The 22,585-nt window shown below is 42.6% G+C and overlaps 1 protein-coding gene across 1 annotated transcript in view; it reads right to left on the reverse strand.

Annotated features, from left to right (window-relative positions):
• Positions 1-683: 683 nt before the first annotated feature.
• Positions 684-22,585, reverse strand: part of PLEKHD1 (pleckstrin homology and coiled-coil domain containing D1) — a 53,886-nt gene continuing 31,984 nt past the window's right edge. The window contains exons 10-13 of the mRNA XM_018565093.1: positions 20,846-20,978; positions 19,217-19,361; positions 14,404-14,547; positions 684-841 (exon numbers count right to left, since the gene is read on the reverse strand). Of these exons, the coding sequence (XP_018420595.1) occupies positions 684-841; positions 14,404-14,547; positions 19,217-19,361; positions 20,846-20,978 (580 nt within the window). The remainder of the gene's footprint in view (positions 842-14,403; positions 14,548-19,216; positions 19,362-20,845; positions 20,979-22,585) is intronic.

Raw genomic sequence — 22,585 nt, forward strand, 5'->3', positions numbered from 1 at the left:
GAAGGTGGGGTTCTACAAGAGATGTTATTGGACTGTATCGTGGCCGTAACCATCCTGAGGAGGGTATGTGTGCAAAGGGGCTATGCCCGACATAGGGTGCCTTTCATGGTGGCCTTTCTTCCTAAGGGGGAGGGAGCGCCGAAGACCACAGAGGCGGTGGAAGTCATGAAGGCCCTGTACGGTGGAAGCCATGTGCGCAGTACTACACGTGTGGGAGTTGTTTGCACGAGGCCAGAGCTGAGGCCTCTGAGCGTGGGGTGCCTGGTGTTGTGTTGCATGCACAGAGCCAACCCAAAGGGAACTCACACGCAACACCCCAAGAATGAACCCCGCCTACAGACCTCCATGTCATAACAGGGCTCTGTAGTGACATGGAGGCCAGCAGGAGGGACCAATAAAAAATGTGGGGGGACCCAAAAAATTCACAATCTGCAGCAGATTTCAGCAGAAGATTTCTCAGGATCAGAGCAGCATACAGCAGTATGGGCAGCCGAAAATGTGAGTATTTACAGTCTTTTCTACAGGTATTCCTTGCTTCAGCTACTGTGCATAGCAACAGGGTCACTTTAAGCTTCGTGTCAAGTATATCTTTATGTAAGCAGCATGTAACAATTACAGGTCCATCCTAAAAATGATCTAAAAAGGAACCCAAGCTCTCTAGCAGGCAGTCAGGGAATCAGCTGTTACTTCTCATGCCCTTGCAAAGGTTCTTTCTGTGTGATGATCTGATAGAGAGTTTCTCGGAAATGTTTATCCCTGGTTACATTTTTGGCAGCTTCTTTCAGACTCTGGAAGTCATTTAGCTCATCCGGAGACATCAAGAAGGAATGCGAGTGCCTCACTGCAAAAGAAGACGAGAATCTGAATATTAAAGATGCAGTGATCATTGGGGTACATATAAATGCTTGCGGCAGTGTGTTAACAATGCAGCATGACTTCCCTCTGACTACACTGTGCCCTTGCTGGAAATTGGTCTAATCAAATCTCCAATTTAACTAAATGCTTATTGTACATTTATGTAAATGTATGCTTTGGTAGAGAGCACTGTGATTTTGCAGGGTTCGGGCAAAGATTGCATGGGTTTTGTGTACATGATAATGAAAATACCACATGCATTAGGCTTTTGTGAATTGAGCCATATGTGGTTTGTGGTTTGTGCAAACATTTGGGCAGTCTTTCAGTTCCTCCACTCACATTATTCTTTGTAAGGTCTCAGAATTTACATAAGGTCTCACATTTACATTGCAGATTAATATAATCCTCAAAATGAAAAACATTCTTTGACACTTAGAACCTTATTTACACGCAACACCCATGTGCTTATCTGACCAACCATGTGAGGAACTGAAAACAAAGATTTATGCACAACAGAGAAAAGCTATACAAAGTTATCTAAACCAGTGTTTTTCAACCTTTTTTGTGCAAAGGCACACTTTTTTCATGAAAAAAATCACGAGGCACACCAATCTAAACTGTCCTGAATGACATTTCCTATAATGGCAATAAGAAACAAGACACTGTTTGAATGAGCACAAGGTCCGAATGGTGAGGAAAAATCTGCAGAGAACAGTTTATAGACTGGGCAGGGGTGTAAAGCAAAGCTTCCATTTCACTGCAACGGACCTCCAGGAAGGTTTAACTGGCTTGGCAGAAGCAATGCAATGGTCCATTTTCTAACATTGCTTACCCAGACATGGCCTGCATGAATGAGTCATCAGAAAGGAACACTGATTGCAGTGTTAGTATAAAATCCAAACATCTATAGTACATAGCATAACACTCAGATAAGCCATAGATGTTTTGGAACCAAGGACTGTGGTCTGTTGAAACTAGAAATGACGATTTGTCTATATTCACAACAAGGCGATGACAATCTTCAAGGGTGTAACTTCAGGAAAACAACTGCTATGGGATTTTAAAGCAGGTAGAAACCAGAGCTGTCTGGCTACATAGTGATTTATGATGGCAGCCGGTCTGTTTCAAATGCAGATATATGCAATGACATACCTCCTAGACCAGGGGCGCCCACAATTTTTCATCTGGAGATCTACTTTTCTATTGACGAGCTCAATGAGATCTACCAACGAAAAAACACCTGCATTCAGGGGCGGGAGGGGGCATGGTGGTGCATTGAAGTCAATGGCACAGCAGCCACGCCCCTCAGCCGCAGTGCGATCACCCGCACCCAGAACGCAGGCACGAAAGTGCCTGCGTTCTGGTCCAGTGCAATCTGCAAAAATGCTGCAAGCCTTTTTTTTTTCAGATCGCACTGGACCAGAATGCAGGCACTGATGTGCGGGCGATCACACTGTGGGTGGGGGGCATGGCTGCGGTGGCATTAACTTCAATACAACCCCACACCCCATCCCGCCCCGTAATGCAGGGAGTCGGCCGCCTTGCATTCCAGTGCGTTCTAGAGGCGCCATGCGTCCTGTCCTCCCGTGGTGCTCGTGTGGCCGACGTTGCACACGGGGAGAGGTGTCCTGCCCCTTTCCCGGCAGCCACACGAGCACAGGCAAGAAAAAAAAATGTGCCCCCCCCCCCCCCCCCCCAACAGGTGTGTGACATCACCCAGCGCCCTGCCTCCAGGATTTTGTATTTATTTTGTATTATTTCTAATTTTTTATTTTAATTTGGTTTTACTGTTGGGGGGGCTTTGGGGAATTATTAGCGGTCTTAACAGCCCCCTGATATTTCCCTTTTAAAATAGAAAAATAAATTGAGGACACAGAGACCTCAATCTCTTTTTCTGCAGCCTCTGTTCTAAAAGAATGGAAAGCACACAGGCTTCCCATTTATTCAGAAACTATTTACTATCATCCAGTTTCTGAATGGGGAGGAGCCTTTGTACAGAGTGCTCCTCCCCATTGAAAAACTCATGAATGAACAGGAAGTGATGTAAAGCACTTCCTGTTCATTCATAACTGTGGACACATAGCACTATGTGTCCCCAGTTATTTACAAACACTTGAGTGATCAGCTGATCGCTCCAGTGTTTGTCCTGCACAGAGGATTGATACATAATCACTGATATGTACCGATCCTCCGCCGCTCCGCCACGCACACAGTCTGCAACTTCTGCTCTGGATCCCCCGCTGCTCTCCCAGGAAGAGGCAGCAGGGGATCCGAGGAGAAGTGAAGGAAGCACGTGGAGGGAGTGGTGGAGGGAGCGGTGGAGGGAGCCGCTGTCACAGCAGCATATGCTGTGAGGAGAGAGAGCCGCCGGCTGTCAGATCCTTGCCATGCGGGCTCTCTCTCTCTCCTCACTGCTCCGCCATGCTGCTGTGATAGCGGCTACCTCCTCCGCCCCACCACGCAGCCGGATGCAGCGCTTTCTTCTCTTCTGCTCGGATCCCCGCTGCATACAGATGGGGATCCAGAGGAGAAGCCCCACGGCAGGAGGACAGGACATCGCGATCTACCAGTGATCGTTTTACAATCGACTAGTAGATCGCGATCGACCTAATGGGCACCCCTGTCCTAGACCCAATCTGTGTGGACAGTTTGTGTACCTGAATTGGCAGAATCCACAGGCAGTGGGCAGCGTGGCTACTGGATTGACAGAAACAACAGGCAGCTAATAAAAAGACACAAAAGCTGAATCCAACATCAGATGAGTGCAGTACAGAGAATGTTTTCCAGTCTATTGAAGTGCAAAAAATCAATGAGGGGAATTAATAAAAAGTATCTGCGACAAGTTCTTTCTCAAATGGTTCAGTTGCCCATAGCAACCAATCAGCTTCTAGCTTTCATTTTTTTCTACAAATTCAGAAAATGAAAATGTAAAAGCGGATTGGCTACACCTCAGCTGAGACAAAGTGTTTTGTTTATAATAATATATTAGTTTAATAATTCTTCCCTGATAAGTTTCCAAAGCCCTGTCTCCACAGTGGAAAGTGAAACTAAGCTGAGTGAGGCAGAGAGTGTCTAGGGAAAGGCAGACGTCTGCCTTTCCCTGGACAAAGTCTGTATGATGAAACGCGTCGGAACTAGGTTCAGGCACGAACTGAGGTTACCCCTGCATGAAGTGCTAGTGGAGATCATCAGTTCTGACCTCGCTCCTAAGAATCAGTCGACTGTTTGTTTGCTACATGCTTATACACTATGGCCATCTTGTGTGTGTTTCTTTTTATCCCTTATTAAACTTGATGTGATGTACTTTCTTTTTTGGGTACGTTGATAGTCCTGTGTGGCATCTTGGAGGAATAGCCTTTCCGTTTATCTGAGGATCGCACTGCCAGCCATTCTGATTTATATGAATCATTGAGAGATCTGGATTTATTTGCCTAATATCTAGGAGGAATTGCTTGAAGGATCCTTTTGGACCAGATGATTTTATAAAGATCACTTATTATCCTCTTATATATACCGCTCACGTTTTTTTTTTTTTATAAAGATTAAAAGTTTATTTAACAAAACAAAACACTTGTCATCAGTTGCTTGGTCACATGCGATTGTACAGTATAAGGACAAGGTGTTAGATAGCAAAAATATAAAACAGAGATGTAACAAGAGAAATTTTTTTTTCAATAAAATAAAATCTATAAGGTATGCTTGGCTAGGGTGCGCCTGGAGAGATCCGGGATTAGAGATATTTGGGCGCCATCGAAATCCAGGAATCTGGCGGATTGAGCCTTAGTCAGGATTTCGGATTTCAGGCCAAAAAAGTGTACCCTGCAGAGCACGTCCCGGGGTTGTGGGTTGTTGGGTCTACGAAATCCTGGAGTGCGATGAACTCTATCGATTTCGATGTGATCAGTCACTGGTCTGTTCAAGATAGTATTAAAGATCCCCATGACGGAGGCTAGGAGGTCGGAGTCACCTGTAGCCTCGGGCAGGCCGCGGATCCTGATGTTATTGCGGCGGCTACGATCCTCCAGATCATCAAGGTGGGTATATAGGTCAGCAATATGGGAATGTTGGGCAACGACCACTGAGCGGAGCTCCTCCACAGCAGAGGTAATGGATGGGAGGGTAGATTCCACAACGTCTAAGCGAGAGTGGAAGGATTGCAGGCCCTCGCGGATCTCTTTCATGTCTGCCTTATGAGCAGATTCCAGTCTGGCAAAGAGGGCCTCAATGTCGCTTTTAGTGGGTAATTGCTGGAGGCAGCCCTTGAGAGCCGGGGGAAGCATATCCCCGTCCATGTCCTCATCTATATCTGACCCGGCGGGATCCCTGGGGGAGGATGTGTGGCCTGACTGTGTGGACTCACATGTTGATGAGGTCGGAGCTCCACGAGGGGGTCCGGCGGCCATCTTGGATTCCGGCTGCAAGTCCGGTGGCCGCTGGAAGAATGGCGGAATCCTCTGTGTGGCGGCGGATCCCGAGGTCTTCGGTCTCGTGCCGGTTATGCGGGGAGTGTTGCGGCCCATCAGGTATCACTTTGGTGAAGCAAATCGGTTCGGGGAAGGTGATTAGCGGGTCGGCTGCGGGAGCTCTCAGTAGACGCGTCTACACAGGTCCATCGGCAAGCCCCGCCCCTTCACGTTTTTGTTTTGTTTCTGTTTTTTAGGAATTATTGAAATCTTATGTCTTATTAGTTTGATGAGTGGATTTTTTACACGAACACTGTGTATGATTTTGTCACTTTCTATATGGACATTTATGAGAATGTTTTTTATGTTCTAGTGCGATTTTTTCTATTTTTAATATTTATTATTAGCACAATTCATTTAGGATTATACATTTGTATTTTTAGATTGGATTAATAGCGCAGTGTATCATTATTCACCTATTATCACTTTATTAGCACTGCAGCTTGCCCACTTTTTTTATTGTTAGTTCTACTATTAGCGCGGTGTACCACCTTTATCCATTTATCAGAAGATATAACTGTACTGCCATGCCGAATGCTCATGACATGCAAATGCTGTACGAAAGCAAAGGCCACAAGTACCCCACTTCCACAGACTACCCAAATAATGACCACCCACTCCATGGAGCTCGTACACAGTGACGTGTGCGGACCAATGAAAACACCAACATCAGGATCTGATAAAGCACAAGAAAGAAACATCAGAAAAACTTCAAGAGTTTGTAGCCATGTCCAGCAAAACATTCCAATGGAAACCAGGAATTATATGCACCGACAACGAGGGGAATTCATCAGTAAAGAAGTGGAATCATATCTGAAGAAACGGTATAGTACACCAGACCACCACACCATATACTCCTGAACAAAATGGTGTAGCAGAATGTGTATAGAAATGGCCAGATGCATTCTGTCAGATGCCAACGCTAAACCAACGTAAGAAGTACTTGGGAGAAGGAGTAATGACTGCAACATACCTACAGAACAGACTGCCGCGGAAAGCACCCCATTTGAAATGTGACATGGATCGAAGTTTAGCCTAGAGCACATCAGAGTTTTTGGATGTAAAGCTTACGCATATATTCCCAATGAGAAGACAGCCATTGAAGGTATTCTAATAGGCTATAGTGAACAAAGTAAGGGATATAGAATCCTCCACCCAAAGACTGAAAAAGTGACAATATGTTGCAACATTTATTTCGATGAGAACCCATCATCAGAAACAATGATCCCGGGAAGTAGTGAAGTGAATTTGCAAGTGAACCAGTAAAGGAAGCTGAGCAAAATGAAGCCGCACAGGAATCAGAACAAGAGGTGGAACTCACAATGGATAAGTCAAGTTCCATGTTAAAATCTGCTGAACGATTACTTTTGGTTACACCACGAATGACCAGTTATGTCATTATGTTATGTCTCCAGTGTTACATTCACTCTATATATGCGTTACAGTTGCGTAACCTACCATGTGCCATACTCCTATCAATATTTGTACCTTATTCTGTTGGTACCGGATTTATGCAGACACGCATGTTCTAAATGTCTCTCATATGCACCATTTTTGCATATTTGTAACTGGATGTTATTTACCCATGTTTGAACTATGTGTACTGTATACATATTCAGCTAATAAAAGAATTAAAAAAAAAATCTGCTGAACAACCTGAAATTAGAAGATCCACTTGTCATATACTGCTAAGACACATACAGTAGCATACTCGAACCAACATAGTGGGATGACAAAATTACCAAAACGCAAAACCAAATCAATGGAGAAAGGCAGCAGATGAAGAAATGACTGCGGACGTACTCACCAAGCCATTGCCAAAGGATCATTACAGTGTCCTTTGGTAAAAGCTAAACGTCATATAGTAATGCATATGCTGTTGAGAAGGGGTGTTGGAAATGCAATGTATATAAAATACAACAGCATATAATGTACTTTGTCTTTTGAGCTGTAGATGGTGCTGTGGTGCAATGTTAGTCTCTGTGTATGCTTATCGATGATACACAGGAAGTTTTATTTTTCCTCCACAATGCTGTATACATACATGTAATGCTCTTCTTAGCAAATAAAACTTAATTCAGCATTCCTCCAGATCTCAGTGCTTCATCTAAACACATAACCAACATGAATGAGGTCTTAATGCCACTAATTACACAGTCCATAAACTGATAAACCTCAGTATTGTTGTGAGAGATCTCAGTATTAGTAGATTCCTTGACATCTGTTGAAGATTCAGTCCTGCTGCTCATACCAGCAGCAGCATGATTTTATAATTATTGTCCAGTAGTATGTAGCTATACATTTAAATTGTGTCTTCCTGTTCAGGGATCTCCTCTTTGTTATTAGGTATTTGATTGACTGGCTTGGTATTCTAAAACAGCATACATCCTGACTGCTTTCTTTGTTTGCTCTCGAGGAAATAATCTTTACCAAACATATTTTAGCACCGTTTTTCTCTGAAAGTGCTTTGCGTCGTAGCTCACTATGTAAAAACATGATTGTTGAAGGTGACTGTTCATGGTTCTTCCTGCCATGTCTGGTCTGATGCGGATGTAAAAACTTCAGTATATGTAAGGTGTCGTTTAAAGGGGCCTCTGTGTAAGGCTGACATGCACATCCTGATGCATTATGAACACTTAGCTGTAATGTTGCAGTCTGCCAAAGTGCTCTGTGGATGCATAACATCGGAAACAAATGGCATGGTTCCATACAAACTCCTTGCATTCTTCAAAGGGCTTCACCTTGAACACATAACACTTTCTAAGGGAATGGGGTTTGTTGTGGATCAGACAGTAGAAGTTTGGGTCCTTACACCTTTGTTAGCTGTCGGCACTGCTAGTGTGTATAACTCCTGTCGTTCTAATGGAAACAATGTTTCTAGAGTCTCTGAATTTAGTGGAAAGGTTTTCTCCTCTTGTAGTTGGAGGGAGTGCTAGGAATGCTCATGTCAATAATTGAGAAGCTTGGATGATTGTTTACTCCAGGGGTGCCCTTTAGGTCGATTGCGATCTATCAGTGATCGCGTACCGATAACTGGTAGATCGCGATATCCTGTCCTCCCGCCATGGGGCTTCTCCTCTGGATCCCCACTGCTGTCCCCATCTGTATGCAGGGGGGGATCCGAGCAGAAGTGAAGGAACCGCTGCAGCCGATGGCAGAGGAGTAAGCCGCTGTCACAAAACTAAGGCTGAGCGGTGAGGGGAGAGAGAGACGCTCGGCCGGGATCTGACAGCCGGCGCCTCTCTCTCTCCTCACCGCTCGGCCTTAGTTATGTGACAGCGGCTCCCTCCTCCGCTGCCCCGCGGCTGAAGTGCTTCTTTCATTTTTTATAAAAAATAAGAAAATAAGAAATAATAAAAATAAAATAAAAAAATAAAAAATAAATCCCGGAGGCAGGGCCCTGCATGACGTCACACGCCTGTTGGGGGGGGGGTCACGTTTTTTTTGCCCTTGGGCGCAAAAGGAGCTGGCTACGGCTATGCTCCCGCGGTGCTCCCGCGGCTGCCGGATAAGTGTGTCAGGCGCCGCAGACGGAAAGGGGCGCCTCTCCCCATGTGCAACGTAGGCCACACGAGCACCACAGGAGGACAGGACGCCAAGGCCTCTAGGATGCACTGGAATGCAAGCCGGCGACTCCCTGCGTTCAGAGGCGGGAGGAGGTGTGGGGTTGTATTGAAGTCAATGGCACCGCAGTGATTTGGTGAGGGTCTGCGATGGCACATGAATTACTGCATAGGATGTTAGTAACATAGGAGGTAGAGAAGTGTATGACATGCTAGGGTAACCTGTACAGTTGACTGCTATAGCTTCTCCTGAATTTCGAAACATTTTGAATTTTGATCTGGCTTGGGACAAATTACAAGGTCTTGCAGGGTCATCAGGGGTTGTCAACATGAACTTCTTCTTTCTCACCAGTTTTTCCTAGGGCTCTGAGCTTAGCTAAGGCTACCACTTCCTTTATTTTCTTTTGAAGAACTTCTATCTGGGATTCTGCCTGAGCTGCTTGTCCTTCTGCCTGTGCTGGTGCCTTGGCAGCTTCTGCCTCTAGCTGTGTTTGTGCAACGTCTGCCTCTGTCTGAGCTCATACCTGGGCAGCTTGTGCCTCTGCCTGTGCACAAGCTTGGACAATTTGTATCTCTGACTGTGCATGAGCAGTTTGCACTTCTGTCTGTGCACAGGCTTAGACAGCCTGTGCTTTAATGGATGCTTTCCTCCTAATGCAGTAAGATTCCACATTGCTTCTTCGGCTTCAGCATAAGCTGACTACTCAGTGAGGATTGCTGACAGCAGGATCTCAGCAATGATCACTGTCAGTGGGACCTAAATGATCCCTTGTAGCACTTGGAGGAGGTAGAGTAGCAGGATGTATTTTAATGCAGTTGTGATATCCTGTTATCTACCAGTAACCTGGGCTCTTAAAATGTGATGTGTCTTTCTTTGTTAAAAGAGTACTATGGTCCAAACCTTTTTGGGGGTTAGTTCTCTTTTGGGTCACAGGAGGACATTTACTAATGTCCTTCTGTGACCCAAAATTCAGCATATAGCAGGGTTGTTGCCTGATATATGCCGACAGTGCAGAACCACGCTGCAGCCGGGAAAGATCCATCCCGCTACCTAATTGACAGCTAAGCCCGCACTCTGCCCTGTCTGACCGTCCAGTCAGCGCTGGAGGAAGAGAGAGGGGAGGGGGGAATCCCTGCAGGGAGAAGATCAAGAACTGATGATCAGTGGTTTGTGATCGCTCAGTTCTTGATCTATAGAGCCAACGTGTGACAGCTGCAGTGTCACACAACAACCCTAACAATGGGGATAAGTGTATTAATTACATTTTTACCTTGTTTGTGTTATAATTCATTTTAGGCTTCAAGGAAGGTCTAAAGTAGAACTGAAGCAAAAACTTTGTTGTTAGTTTTGGATAGAATAGGGAGGGTTCTAAACACCTGTCAGCTTTTATTTGCCATCTGTGTCCCATTGGGGGGATTTCCCTTCACTTCCTGTCCATAGACACAATAGAAAGTGAGAAGAAATCCCTCCAATGTGAGGGAAGTCTCTGGTGGTTGGCAGGGTCACCAGAAGAGGGACACAGACAGCAATAAAAACCTGACAGGTGTTCTAATCACAGTTGATAGCAATTAAAATCACCAGCATTCAAACGATGAGCTTAAATCCTCACGTTCATTTATTGAAGAATCGTGTCACATGCATTACAAAGCCAACATTTCGGGACCACGCAGGGTCCGTTCATCAGGGTGAACATAGCGGTCACTAATGAAGACACTGCTAGAATCCTGGACTGTACCACATTCTACAATGTAGGGCATAGGACATAGTTTGCATATGAATTAAGTGCACTATTTACATATGAATGAATCACGACTTAGTCATTTGTAAAAAAGCGCAGTCCATTCATATGTAAATGTTAATCCGCTCCTGGCTGGGGGTGATTAGGGGGCCAGGCACACCCAACACACTGTGCGCACACCTATGAAAGTGTACATGTCATTACAATAAACACTTCACATAAATCAAAATGGAACATGCCAGCATTACTAAATTGCATTATTTATGGTAAAAAGAAATACTTGCATGCCATGACCATAAGATACCGATGATGATTTCACTTATATGATGTAAAGCCTTGGCAGGCTAGACCAGATCATCTATGGTGCAGAGCTTATTAATGTTTCATATGTTGTGGAGACTAATGAGTCTCTTGCTTTCAAACAAATTGGCCATGTTTGGTAGACTTACAGTATTAAAAGGTTCAACAAGACTTAGAACCTTCATTTCTAAGAAACAAATGTGTCTGTTTTATTACTGTGTAAGGATTAGCTGGTGAGATTTCCCCACTTTTCCTCTATGGGTAACAACATTGTCACCCAGATGGGAACTGTGGTAAAATCTCCTATGGGCCCAGTCACAGACAGCAATAAAATCTGTTGGGGACTGTAGCCTAACCCACTACATTATGAAATGTTTTTTTGCTACTTTCCTACCTGTTTCCTGGTGACAAAAACAAACAAAAAACAGATGAAAAGTAGTGAAATTTTAAGGTGGTGAAGACGAACTACAAATGTAATTGCCTTGTATTTTTTCACATTCAGCAACAAAAATACTGATATGGTCATAAAATGGGCACTAAAAACTAAAATGCTTTTTTTTTTTTACTTTGGTTACAAAATAAAGATTTAATGTTTAATTAGTATAATATGCTGTAATTAAATTTTTTACTCATTAAAGTTTTAATGCTAATTTTCTCTTTTCACTCCAAACATTTATCCAGAATGTGTCTTTATTTTTACCTGCATAGCATACATATTAACAAGGAGCTGCTGGAAAAGTAAAACAAGGGAGCAGATGGTCTTTCTGTGATGAGTCTGGCATGATATGTAGGTTGATAAGAATGCTGAGTTACATCATGCATTGACTAAGCTCTAAAAAAAACAATTGATGACAGCCCTTCTTTAAACTGAAAAATGGTTCCAGTAGTGGAGTGAATGGAAGTACTGAAACAAACATTGGCAAGGAAAGGGTTACTGTTATGTAATCGGGTGACTCTTTCCTGCCTAAGGCCTGTTGTGCACCCACCTGTCAGGGTCACTGCCTGCTGCTGCCAAGCAAGAGAAAGAGAAAAGTCACAGTATGTACCAAGATTGAGCTATGGTGCACTAAATCCTATCAAATCTCCTAAAGCTTGAATTCATAAGGCTGCAAGCAGATATCATTAGAGAATAACGACTCTCTAATTCACACAGCATGTGCATGCATTGTTTCAAATCCCAGAACTGGCACAGTGTTCACTGACAGGAGACCCATTCCTTCTGGCTAGAATAGGGTATGAGAATGTGAAGTTTAACTCCTGCTCACACTCTGGAATCACAGTTAGTTTGTAGAATACTTTCAGAGTGACATAATCTGTAGTAAAATGACAGAAAGTACCACATCTATATTAGCGTAAGCTAAGATATTGGCAATTAAAGCCAAACTCCAGGGAAAAACATATACTTTACACACTGCACTGGGTGTGTAAATATTTTTTTTTTTTTTTAAAGTGTTATGTCCTGGTTGCTTAGTATAAAAATATTACCTTGCCGCATGCCTTCTACACATAACTCTTCCAGGCACTGCAGGGAGCGAGGGATGCAGCTTGAGCATTGAAGTGCTCCAGGTCTATCCCTTCCTCATTGCATACCCATTCACAAAATGCCTTGTACAAGGCATTCTGTGATTGGAGGAGAAGAGATGTTGCCATACCTGCCCCCTCCTCTCCTCCTCCAATCACCAAAAGCCTTATATTCTTTGAGAAAAATACAAGACATATTGTGAATAAGTAAGTAGTGAGGAGAGGCAGGTGATACAATACGGGTGACTCTTCACTGCTCGAGGTGCATCCCTCACTCCCCATAGGGCCCAGAAGCCTGGCGTTATGTGTAACAGACAGCATGGTGCAAGATAAGATTTTTATACTTTCCAGGAGCCACTCACAACTAACACCCAGCTTTTAATGATAATTTACACACTCCGTGTGGTATGTAAATTGTGATTTTTCATGGACCTTGGCTTTAGTAACTACAAAGTATATTTAGGCAAAAGAAGATCATGAAAGTGTCCCATGTCATTCCTCTTGCTAGTCCATCTGACATTACCTGACTAAAGAGACTGTTTTAACTCTGTATTGCTCCCTCTCTCACGTGAAAGCTCTTCAGAAAATCACATTGCACATACTGTACATTCCCAGCAGAGTCCTTTATGCAGACTATGTTGTACCTCTCCGTTATTAATTTATTAAAAGTTTAGTATTACTGCATCTTTTAATGTCAGTCGGAAAGAAAATGTATTGGCACATAAACAGGTCATCAGCAATGTCTGCAAATAGGACCAATTTATTTTCTTTAGAAACTGACAAGATTTTTGTTTATTGATGTACAGAGCTTATGAAGTTGTCTGAGTCAACTCTTACAGTAATCTTCTATCACAGAGCCACCAGAAAGGGGCATTAAAGCTTTCTTGTCAGATACCAGCCAGTGATTAGACTACTGCTGACGTTCCAAACACAGATCAGTATCTGGGATACTCTTCATGCGATTATCTGCGGGTGGTACAGGATCACCTGTATCTGTCAGTTTTGGCCAGTATTATCAATGGCCACCTGAACTCTCAATGCATAAGCAGCTTCACAATACAATGTATGAGCCAGTCCCAAATGTTAATAGCTAAACTGTAGGCAAGAGCAATGGTTCCCAACCAGTTCTTTGGAAGCCACATGTGCCTCTCATTAGTGATGAGCCTGGGCTTTGTGTGAACCCATTTCGCCTGAGTTCACCAAACCACATTGAAAACTGACTGTCGACCCCTCCCCTGGCCCGATCCACAAAGGGACAAAGAATACCCCTGCCACAATTGCTGCCACTAATTGGGAGGGACAAGGGAGTGGCAGTCACAGTTTTGAGCAGGCTTGTGCGAACCTGGGCAAACTGGGCCCAAACCCATGGCTCATCTGTACCTCTCATCTACCTTTGATGTGGCTCCCTGCAGACTCTTGTTCTACGGCAACGTGCAGTAACGCGCATTACAAGCATTGATGCAATGTGCCATTCATTTTTGATGGCACTCCAATGCACCAGGTGGATGTGCATTACAGCACAGTGCAACAAGTGACAACGCATTAATATGGGGTGTGATGCTACATGCATCTCCTTTGTTGCATTATGGTGCATTAGGCAGCCCATTCAAATGAATGAGTCGGCCTAACTCAATGTACATTATTGCATGGCATAACACACATTAACACAAATGCACTGACAAAGTGCATTAGTATGAATGGGCCCTAACAGTTAATATCAAACTAATTTCTGGGAGTGCTTTACTAATAGTAAAATGAATCTGTTATAGCAATTTAACCCTTGTTGCTGAATATAGTCATGAAACGTCAAGGCTTTCAGAAAACAGGTCACACTCGATTTAAGGGCATGCTGGTAGCTGCAGTTACATAATGCTTTAGCTTTGGATGGAAATATAGCTCTGGATAGTTACACAGGGCACTTAGTAGATGGAAAAACACAAGTGAAAAAAGCCCTTAACTCACATCGGGAGAAGCTGGGTCGTTGGTGGTGAAACCGGCAACTTTTGATTCGCCTGGTAGCAGCTCGGGGCACATACACTGAGTTTTTCATAATTACAGGCTTCATTGCTTCAATCTCAGCATTTCTGATACAATCTTCAAAAAATTCTGAAGGAAAATTTCAAAATACAATTATGACACAATTTCCACCTTCGTCAACAACACCATCATCACCACCACAATGTTGTATTCAATAGGGTTTGCTTAAAATAAACTTGTGTGCTGCTGCTAACCCCCTTGTTCCCCACTGCCATAGGGTTTACTTCCAAATATGGGGGGGGGGTATGTGACATTCCTCCCACAATTCAGTGCTCAGCCAAACGCTATGCCCAAGTACGTTGTATAGGGTGTTGGGTGTGCCTGGTAGTGTAAAAGTATTAATTTTAGGAAAAGTCAATGACAGTGGTAACAAGATGGTGGGTAGTGTTCTTCTTTGTGTTTGGAGATGACCACCCTTCTCCAGCCTCCCACGTGGTTCTATTGTCTAGTAATGGGCCAATAGGAAAATGTGGGAAAAGGGAGGGCCCAGCTTTCAACAGAAATTACATATTACAGTTCCTCAAGGAGGTTCCCTACAGTACTCTATAAGACGTTTAAGGACAGGGGAAGGCAACCTGGGCACTTCAACTGCTGTGGAGCTCAAAACTTTGTGAGGAATTGCAAGACTTCCAGAGGTAGAGGCATAATGGGTTTGTAGTTTCGCCACAGTTGGAGTGCAGCTATCGCCTACCCCTGGCATAGGACATATGCTGCTTCGGCATGTGTAGCCCAATATCTTTTTGAAAGCCAAGTTCCTTGTCTGTATAGAATAACTGTCTGCAGCTCTCTGTTCACTAACTGATGTAGCAGCATGTTACAGTGACCAAAGCCAACAACAATGTAAATTACGGTTACACTGTTGTTACCTTCAGATGTCAGGCAAACCTGTTTACAATATAGGTGGTTTTTTTACACTATTTTTGTTAGTTGCAGTAAACCTGAATTTAAAAAAAAGTTTATTTTATTTAAATAAAATTCTAAACATTTATTTTATTTTAGTAGAAAATCTTTTTTATGTCTTATTATCTCTTTGTTAACCCTAACTATCCCTAATGAACTAATTTCTCCTTAGCTAGTTTGTTTTTGCCACATGTTTAAGATTCTTATAACCTTTTATTTATCACCTTTATTTTATATGTTTGTTTAGTGTTGAAGTGTATAGTGTTGCAGTGTTTTTAGTGCATTGAAGGAAAAAAAAAAAAAATTTCTTTTGTAAATAACTTTTCAAGGCCTTGTACCAGAAACATGATCATATTGTCATGATTAATGGGCTAAATGAAAGAATAACATTTGTAACACATTTTAAAATGTTGGCTAAACTGGAAAATGCTAAATTTTTATGCAATCTTTGTATCACTTTTGCCATAGAAGCTGCTAGAAGTTGCATTATAGTTCTGTAGCTGGTGTTTGATCTGCTCCCGTACTCTGGTACCATCTTCTGGAAGATCTTGTGCATTACAGCTTTTACGCACAGAATAGCTCATAGCAGTTAGTCACATTCAACTGGATTTGTTCTATAATGTTGAAGATGTCTTGTAGCTTACTTAAGCCACTTCCTCAATTCTAAAGTGTGTCAGGAAAATATAGATTTATATCCACACAAATAGCACAGACACCTTAATCCAATCACAAAGAAAAGGCAGATGTTATTGTTCAAAAAAAAAAGAGGAAAGGAGATGTGAAAGTTGTGGAACCATACTGTTCCATCCTTGGTGTCAGGAAGGCTTCATAGGTATTAATCGTTTGATTTACATGGATAGAGGTGTGAATTATTGTTGAAAAGAGTAGAGATGCTGAAATGGCTTTATATCTAGAAGAAAATTGTGTCAAAGGCCCTCATTCCTGTTCAGGAATAGTTGTTCCAATTTGACGTAGATGGCCTCTTTCATACCTCTTTGCAAACCAGTTGTCCTATCTGTCCATAACATGCGCCTTCCTTTGCTCAAGAGAATGTGAATTGTAGGTAAACTTCTTTGGCCAGTCTTGACCAGTAGAGTCTTCACCAGTAGACTTTGCCTATGTTGGGCTATTTATTTGTTGAGAGGTTGCTTTTGTCTCGCCAATATACAGGTCTTTGTATTCCTCACTACACTGTAGCACATATACCAAGTTACTTTGCTTGTGTTTGGGTGTTCAATATTCTATGTGTACAAGCTTGTGATTCCAGTTGTCCTTCTGGATGTTTTAACAAAAGCCCAGGCCGAGTAGCCCAACATTTTGAAAGCCCTCCTGGAATGTCTGTATTTTTTGTATATAGATTCCGAGCTTGTTGTTACCTTCCCTGACTGCTGATGCAGATTTCTAACAGTGTGCATTCCAGTCGGTGGTGGGAGTCAAAAAGCAGATGCTGGTTTGTGTGTTTCCTGTAGACCTCAATGTCCAAGTCATCCCCCAACTTGACATGTAACAAAATGTATTCTGTGCCTTTTTCCCACATACGCATAATGTTATTGTCCACTGTTTATGTGTTGACTAAAAGCCCAATCTCTACCCTGGCATTTTGAGAACAATTCAGGATTATCACCTATGAAGCCTTCCTGACACCAACGATGGGATTAAGTACCTATGATTGAGGGATTCCCAGGGCCACCATAAGAAATCATTGGGTCCCACACAGTTTATCTAAGCCTGGGTCAGCCAATCAGGGAAGTGACCACACTACATATCTACAGGTCAAGCCTTGGGGCCCTTCCCCATTACTCAGCGGGGGGGACAAATTTACATCCCTTGCCCAGGTGACTCAGCTCAGCTAGCCCCAGTCGCTCTCTGCCACCCACTGAGCTGCCGAGCGAGAGGCACGTGCGGGACTGGTGCAAGTCTAACAGACGGCTCCCCAGACTAATGAAAGTCTGTGACTCCCTCCTTTATGCCCACAGCATGACCAATGAATGATATGAATGCTCAAGGGGCCAGTGAGGTTGGCTGTCACTATAGAGTCAGGGGCAGCCAATGGGTTAGGTAGACAGGCGGTTTTCCCTTACAGCTGCGGGGGAGGACCCTGAGATCCACTACTTCAAAGCCGAACCCAGGCCCCGTCTGTTGCCCCAATGTAGCCTGGGCCCAGTACAGGGGGACCGGCCGTACCCCCCAATTGGTGGCCTGGGTGTTTCCACAACTTTTATACCTCCCACCATGTTCTTGAACATTAAGATCTGCCTTCTCATGGTGATTGGATTGAGATGTCTGTGCTACCTGTATGGATATAAATGCTGGGGTATTTTCCTGACACTCATTAGAAATGAAGAAGTGGCTTGGAGAAGCTAAGAAACGTCTTCAACATTACATAACAGGGTCATATACATGTGACCAACTATTACCAGCTATACCATGGCCAGGAGACATACAGCACAGAATAGCTCCCAATGTGCAGAGATCAGCAATGTTTTTCAATAAATGTGCCAGTACTGCAGTTTTCAGGTGTTGGTGAAATCCAGCCACATGCAGCAAAATTTACTAATTGCAACAGACATAAATGAAGGGAAAATTTGTCTTGTGCTGAGTTATTGGCATCTGGAGAGTATTTGCTGCCACCTAAGACTGGAATAAGTATCTGTAATTTTTTTAACTTAACTCCAGGCAAATAGCTAAAATTATAGTGGAAATATATAATCGTGAACTGTTTTAGGGTATAGGGACAAGTGTTGTTGATGCACGGTTGAGCCTCATCCACACTACATTATTACAGTAAATGCAGACATGCGTTTGAGGTGCACTTCAAGCACACGTAAAATGCAGGAAAACAAGACCCATCTATACGATTCCTCACCTGCCATAAGATTAGTAATTCTGCTTGGTAAGACTTGTAACCCAGGTACAAGTGCCAGAAAGTACGCACCCCCGCCTGTGATTGGACAATGAAGAAGCAGATGTATACTAATGCAATTGTTATCATGAAATCACAATCATCTGCTTTCTCCACCTTTAAGGAAGCCCTTAAGCTAGCCATACACAAGTTGAGTTCCAGAAGTTTCCTGCTGAATTGGCCAAAATTGATCTGTGGGTGGCCCTGCTTGCACAGACCTTCTCCACAAAAGTAATTTTTTTAATCAACTTATGTCAAAGGTGCCTAACTGCAGGTAATACCTTCATTTGCGATTAAATCTAAACAATGATGGACAGCTGTCAAACGCTGTCAACCTGTCATTGCTTTGTATAGGCTGAGCAGCTGCAGCTGTCCAGAACCTCCTGTAATTCTTTTTGCAAGAATCTGCAGCTGAACCTTTTTCCCCATTTCAGTAGTGTGATTGTATATGATTTGGTTGGCCAATCTATCATCTTCTCTACTATATCTCATAAATGAGTTAGCAGAATAGTAAACTGTCTTCGGTATATTAATTAAAGCCCTTTAAATGACCACAAAGAGTACATTCATTCAACAAATTCCTATACTAGCAACCCACATTATCCAGAATGCATTTTTGCACAGCTTTCATGTTTGCATTTCTTAAAACATCTTTTAGCTGTCGGCCACAATCTAAAGAGCCTTACTTTTTATTCTGCTATTTAAACCAACACTTTCCAAAAACAGAATTCCATATCAAAATCATGTATATGTAAGCCTGGTTTCACATTGATATGGGTTTTGGAAGTTACATCTTGATGTCTCCCTGTAGATTTAATGTTTTCTGAACTGCATAAACCCCATTTCTGTTAAAAAAATATATTTATTGAACAGAATTCAAAAGAGTGAAGCGAGAAACGGCAGAAGTCCATCTCCTGGCTATATGATTATACTTACTTTTAAGATGACTGACATCTGCTCTCATCTTTTCCTCCTTGTCCTGGTTTAAGACAGTGGCATTCAGGCTGGCTTCCAGTCTTCGCAGAGCTTCCTCGGCCTCGCGCAGTCTTCGCTCCAGGTCTAACTTCACCTTTAACTGCAGCTGTGTGTGACAGAAGAATATCTGGCATGTGAAATTTTTTTGTGTATTGAGATCACTAAAACTCTATACTGTGATTAGACTGGTATTTCTACTATGTCTGAAGTCCTGGGCACAGTGAGCTAATGTATCCTCCAGAGATTTTTTATGGTGGATGAAAGTGTCAATTCTCATCATTTACTAAAGGTAAGCAGGCGGTTCACATTGCAAGGGAAATAAGAGGGAAATAAGATGGTGTGTACACGTATACAGCCACATTATTTTATTTTTTCCCCCCGCTAAACAATTTTAGTTTGTTTTTCAATTGAATTGCAAAGATTGTAGGTCACATTAAAGGTGGCAAAAACATTCTGCAGTGATTTATCTTTGATTTTGTTTTATATCTCAAAAACATGGCATTTTTACATGCACCAAAGCAAATGTCCAAGAGTCCTAAATTTTTTCATGATAAAAAGCAACAACAAAAAATCAAAAACAGCCAACACATTTCTGGGGTCGATCAAACTTGCCATTCTTCAGGGTTTTCATATACAATCATTTTACAATGTAATGATCTGCAAGTCATAGAACGCTTCAACCTTCGACTCGCACACCACTAAAAATTATCCTTGGTTACTATACCTTCCCTTATATTAAGCGCTGCGCAAACTGTTGGCGCTATATAAATCCTGTATAATAACAATAATAATTATACCAGTCATATCATTTTAAATTAGAGCCCTGAAGAAGGGGGAGTTTGTCTGGCCCCCACAACATGTTGACTGTTTTGTATAATTTTAGTTGTGAACAAATTTTATCATTGAAAGATTTTGGACTCTTGGACATTGCTTTGATGCTCTTATTGGAATATTTATATATTTTATAGAAGAGATTTCCCCTCTATTCCTGTCCTGACGACAACAGTGGCACTGGGTCAGAAAAGTAAGGGAAATCCCTCTTGTGTGGAAAAAAAATCATACCTGAGGTTCTTAGTCTTCCCAACCCTATCTAAAACTAAAAAGGTTTTGGCTTGAGTTACACTATAAAGATTTCAGCACCCCATTATGTCTTGAATGGCTGTTCATACCAAGAAATAAAATGCACACTGGTGTGACATATACCTTATGTCAAACATCTCATTTTTGTACAGCCTCTACACAGTTGTACACAGTAAGTAATGAATATCTCGTTTACACAATACATGATGCCATTTTTATGCTTTGGATGTAGTTGTCATCTAAACCAATCATTTACATGTCCTGCACAGCAGGACAACCTGGCCAGATAGTATTAAAATCTGAATTTATTGTAAAAATACAGTGGATATTGTCAAACAGTCAACACTTTTTATATTGTTGGTTGCCAGTGTGAGACAAGAGGAAGTGATAAATGCTGTTAAATCACATTTATTTAGTGATCTATGTGTTGCATTATAAAATTAAAAGGCTACAGCCAAGCAGAACAGCCCCAATGGAGTCTCATCCAGCTCATACTAGCAGTTTCTTTACCTTAAGTTCTCTCTCTGTTTGCTCCTTCTCAGTACTGAGTTCAGCTAGAGATGTCTGCAGGGCCTGAGACTCAGAGATATAGAATGTCCGTTCTTCTTCCAGGACTTGAAATCGCTCTTGATTTTCTTTCATCCTAGGAGTATAAAAGAAGATATAGATATATTTTATTGGCAAATTAAGTCCATCAATGTAAGAAACTTCTATGAGCTTTGGTTCTCATCATGCAAAGAGATTGCAGGTTGATACATACGAGCTATTCCTTATACCTGTTTAGCATTACATATCTTAGAATCTTTTTTTTCCCATCGGAAAAGTGACTGCATAGTACAAAGTGCATAGAAACATTCCACCTCAATCACTATAGAAGCACTACTGAATTACAGAAAAAAAGCTTTTTGGTCACCTTTCTATAGCCGTCATCTATAATGGATTACAGTGACTGAACTATCCTTAAAGGAGAACTATGAGATGAGTGCTTTTTACTCACCTCATAGTTCTAGCCGACCTGTGACAATGAGACTGTCAAAGGTCGGCTCAGTAGATCGGGAGGTGAGCGAACACATACCGGCGTTCGCTCACCTCTCGATCCTGTCACAGCTCTCTGCCGTGACAGGGGAGGGGCTGGATTCCCCCCTCCCCGCTCCGATCCGCCAGCGCTGACTGGCGGAACGGACGGGGGAGGGGGCGGGTACAGCTGGCTCTGCCTCTAGATAGGCAGAGCCAGCTGTCAGTCACGCAGCTGGGCGGATCCCGGCATAATTGTCGGGATCCGCTTCAGCTGCAGCGTCTCAGTATACCGCGAGCAGCAGCTCGCGGTATACTGCGGCGTCTCAGTATACCACGAGCTACAGCTCGCGGTATACTGAGCCTAGGGTGACGGGAGGACGCTAGTTTGTGTCCTCCCATTACCCTAAGGAGAACTATGGGGAAAAGCCTTAACTCCATAGTTCTCCTTTAGAGGTGTATATTCTTATGAATTCCCTTCCATCAGATGAGCTGCAGTAGATGGATAAATCATAAAACATTTTCAAGATCAATTAGGAAATCCAGTTGTGTTTGATTTACTATAACTGGGGGGTCTATTTATTAATCATTTCACACACATTTTTAATTGAAAAATATGTGACTCTTGGGTAAAACATTGTTTAATAGACCCCTAGATATCTGCATATAATGATTTTGTAAGCTTCACTCTGGAGACAAAAACATTCATTAATATATATTCCTCTATAGCAACAAAGGATATAAATATATTTTATTGTACTAAATGCATTTTCAAACCCAGCTATAACCATATAAAAGTAGCAGTGACATCATCACTGTGGTATATGTATCCTGTGCAGACAGGAGAGCAAATGTGTGGGAGGGTACCATCAGGCTCCACACACTACAGGCTGCCTGCAGAAAACTACAGGAAGGGGCAGATACAGGACCAGCCACCCTGCACAAGTTGAGAAAGCAGCCATGACCAGTCTTTATTACAGGAAGCTCCTGCATACAGTAAAAGTTTCACACTGGATTACTGCACAGATGTACAAATAAAGAAAGTTTTGTTTAATCCCAGAGATCAGCTTCAATAAATATGTAGCTGTGTTCATTTGTTGAAATCAGCGAGTAATGAAACTACAACTTTGTTTCTGCATGAATCCTTCTTCTTTTCTGTGTTCACATAGTAACACTACACTGCTCCCTCCTCTATATACAGTAAACGCTCTGTTATCCGTTATTCAACTAACCAGA

Source organism: Nanorana parkeri, unplaced genomic scaffold, assembly GCF_000935625.1.
Source record: "Nanorana parkeri isolate BGI_ZX_2015 unplaced genomic scaffold, ASM93562v1 scaffold812, whole genome shotgun sequence".
Taxonomy (NCBI): domain Eukaryota; kingdom Metazoa; phylum Chordata; class Amphibia; order Anura; family Dicroglossidae; genus Nanorana; species Nanorana parkeri.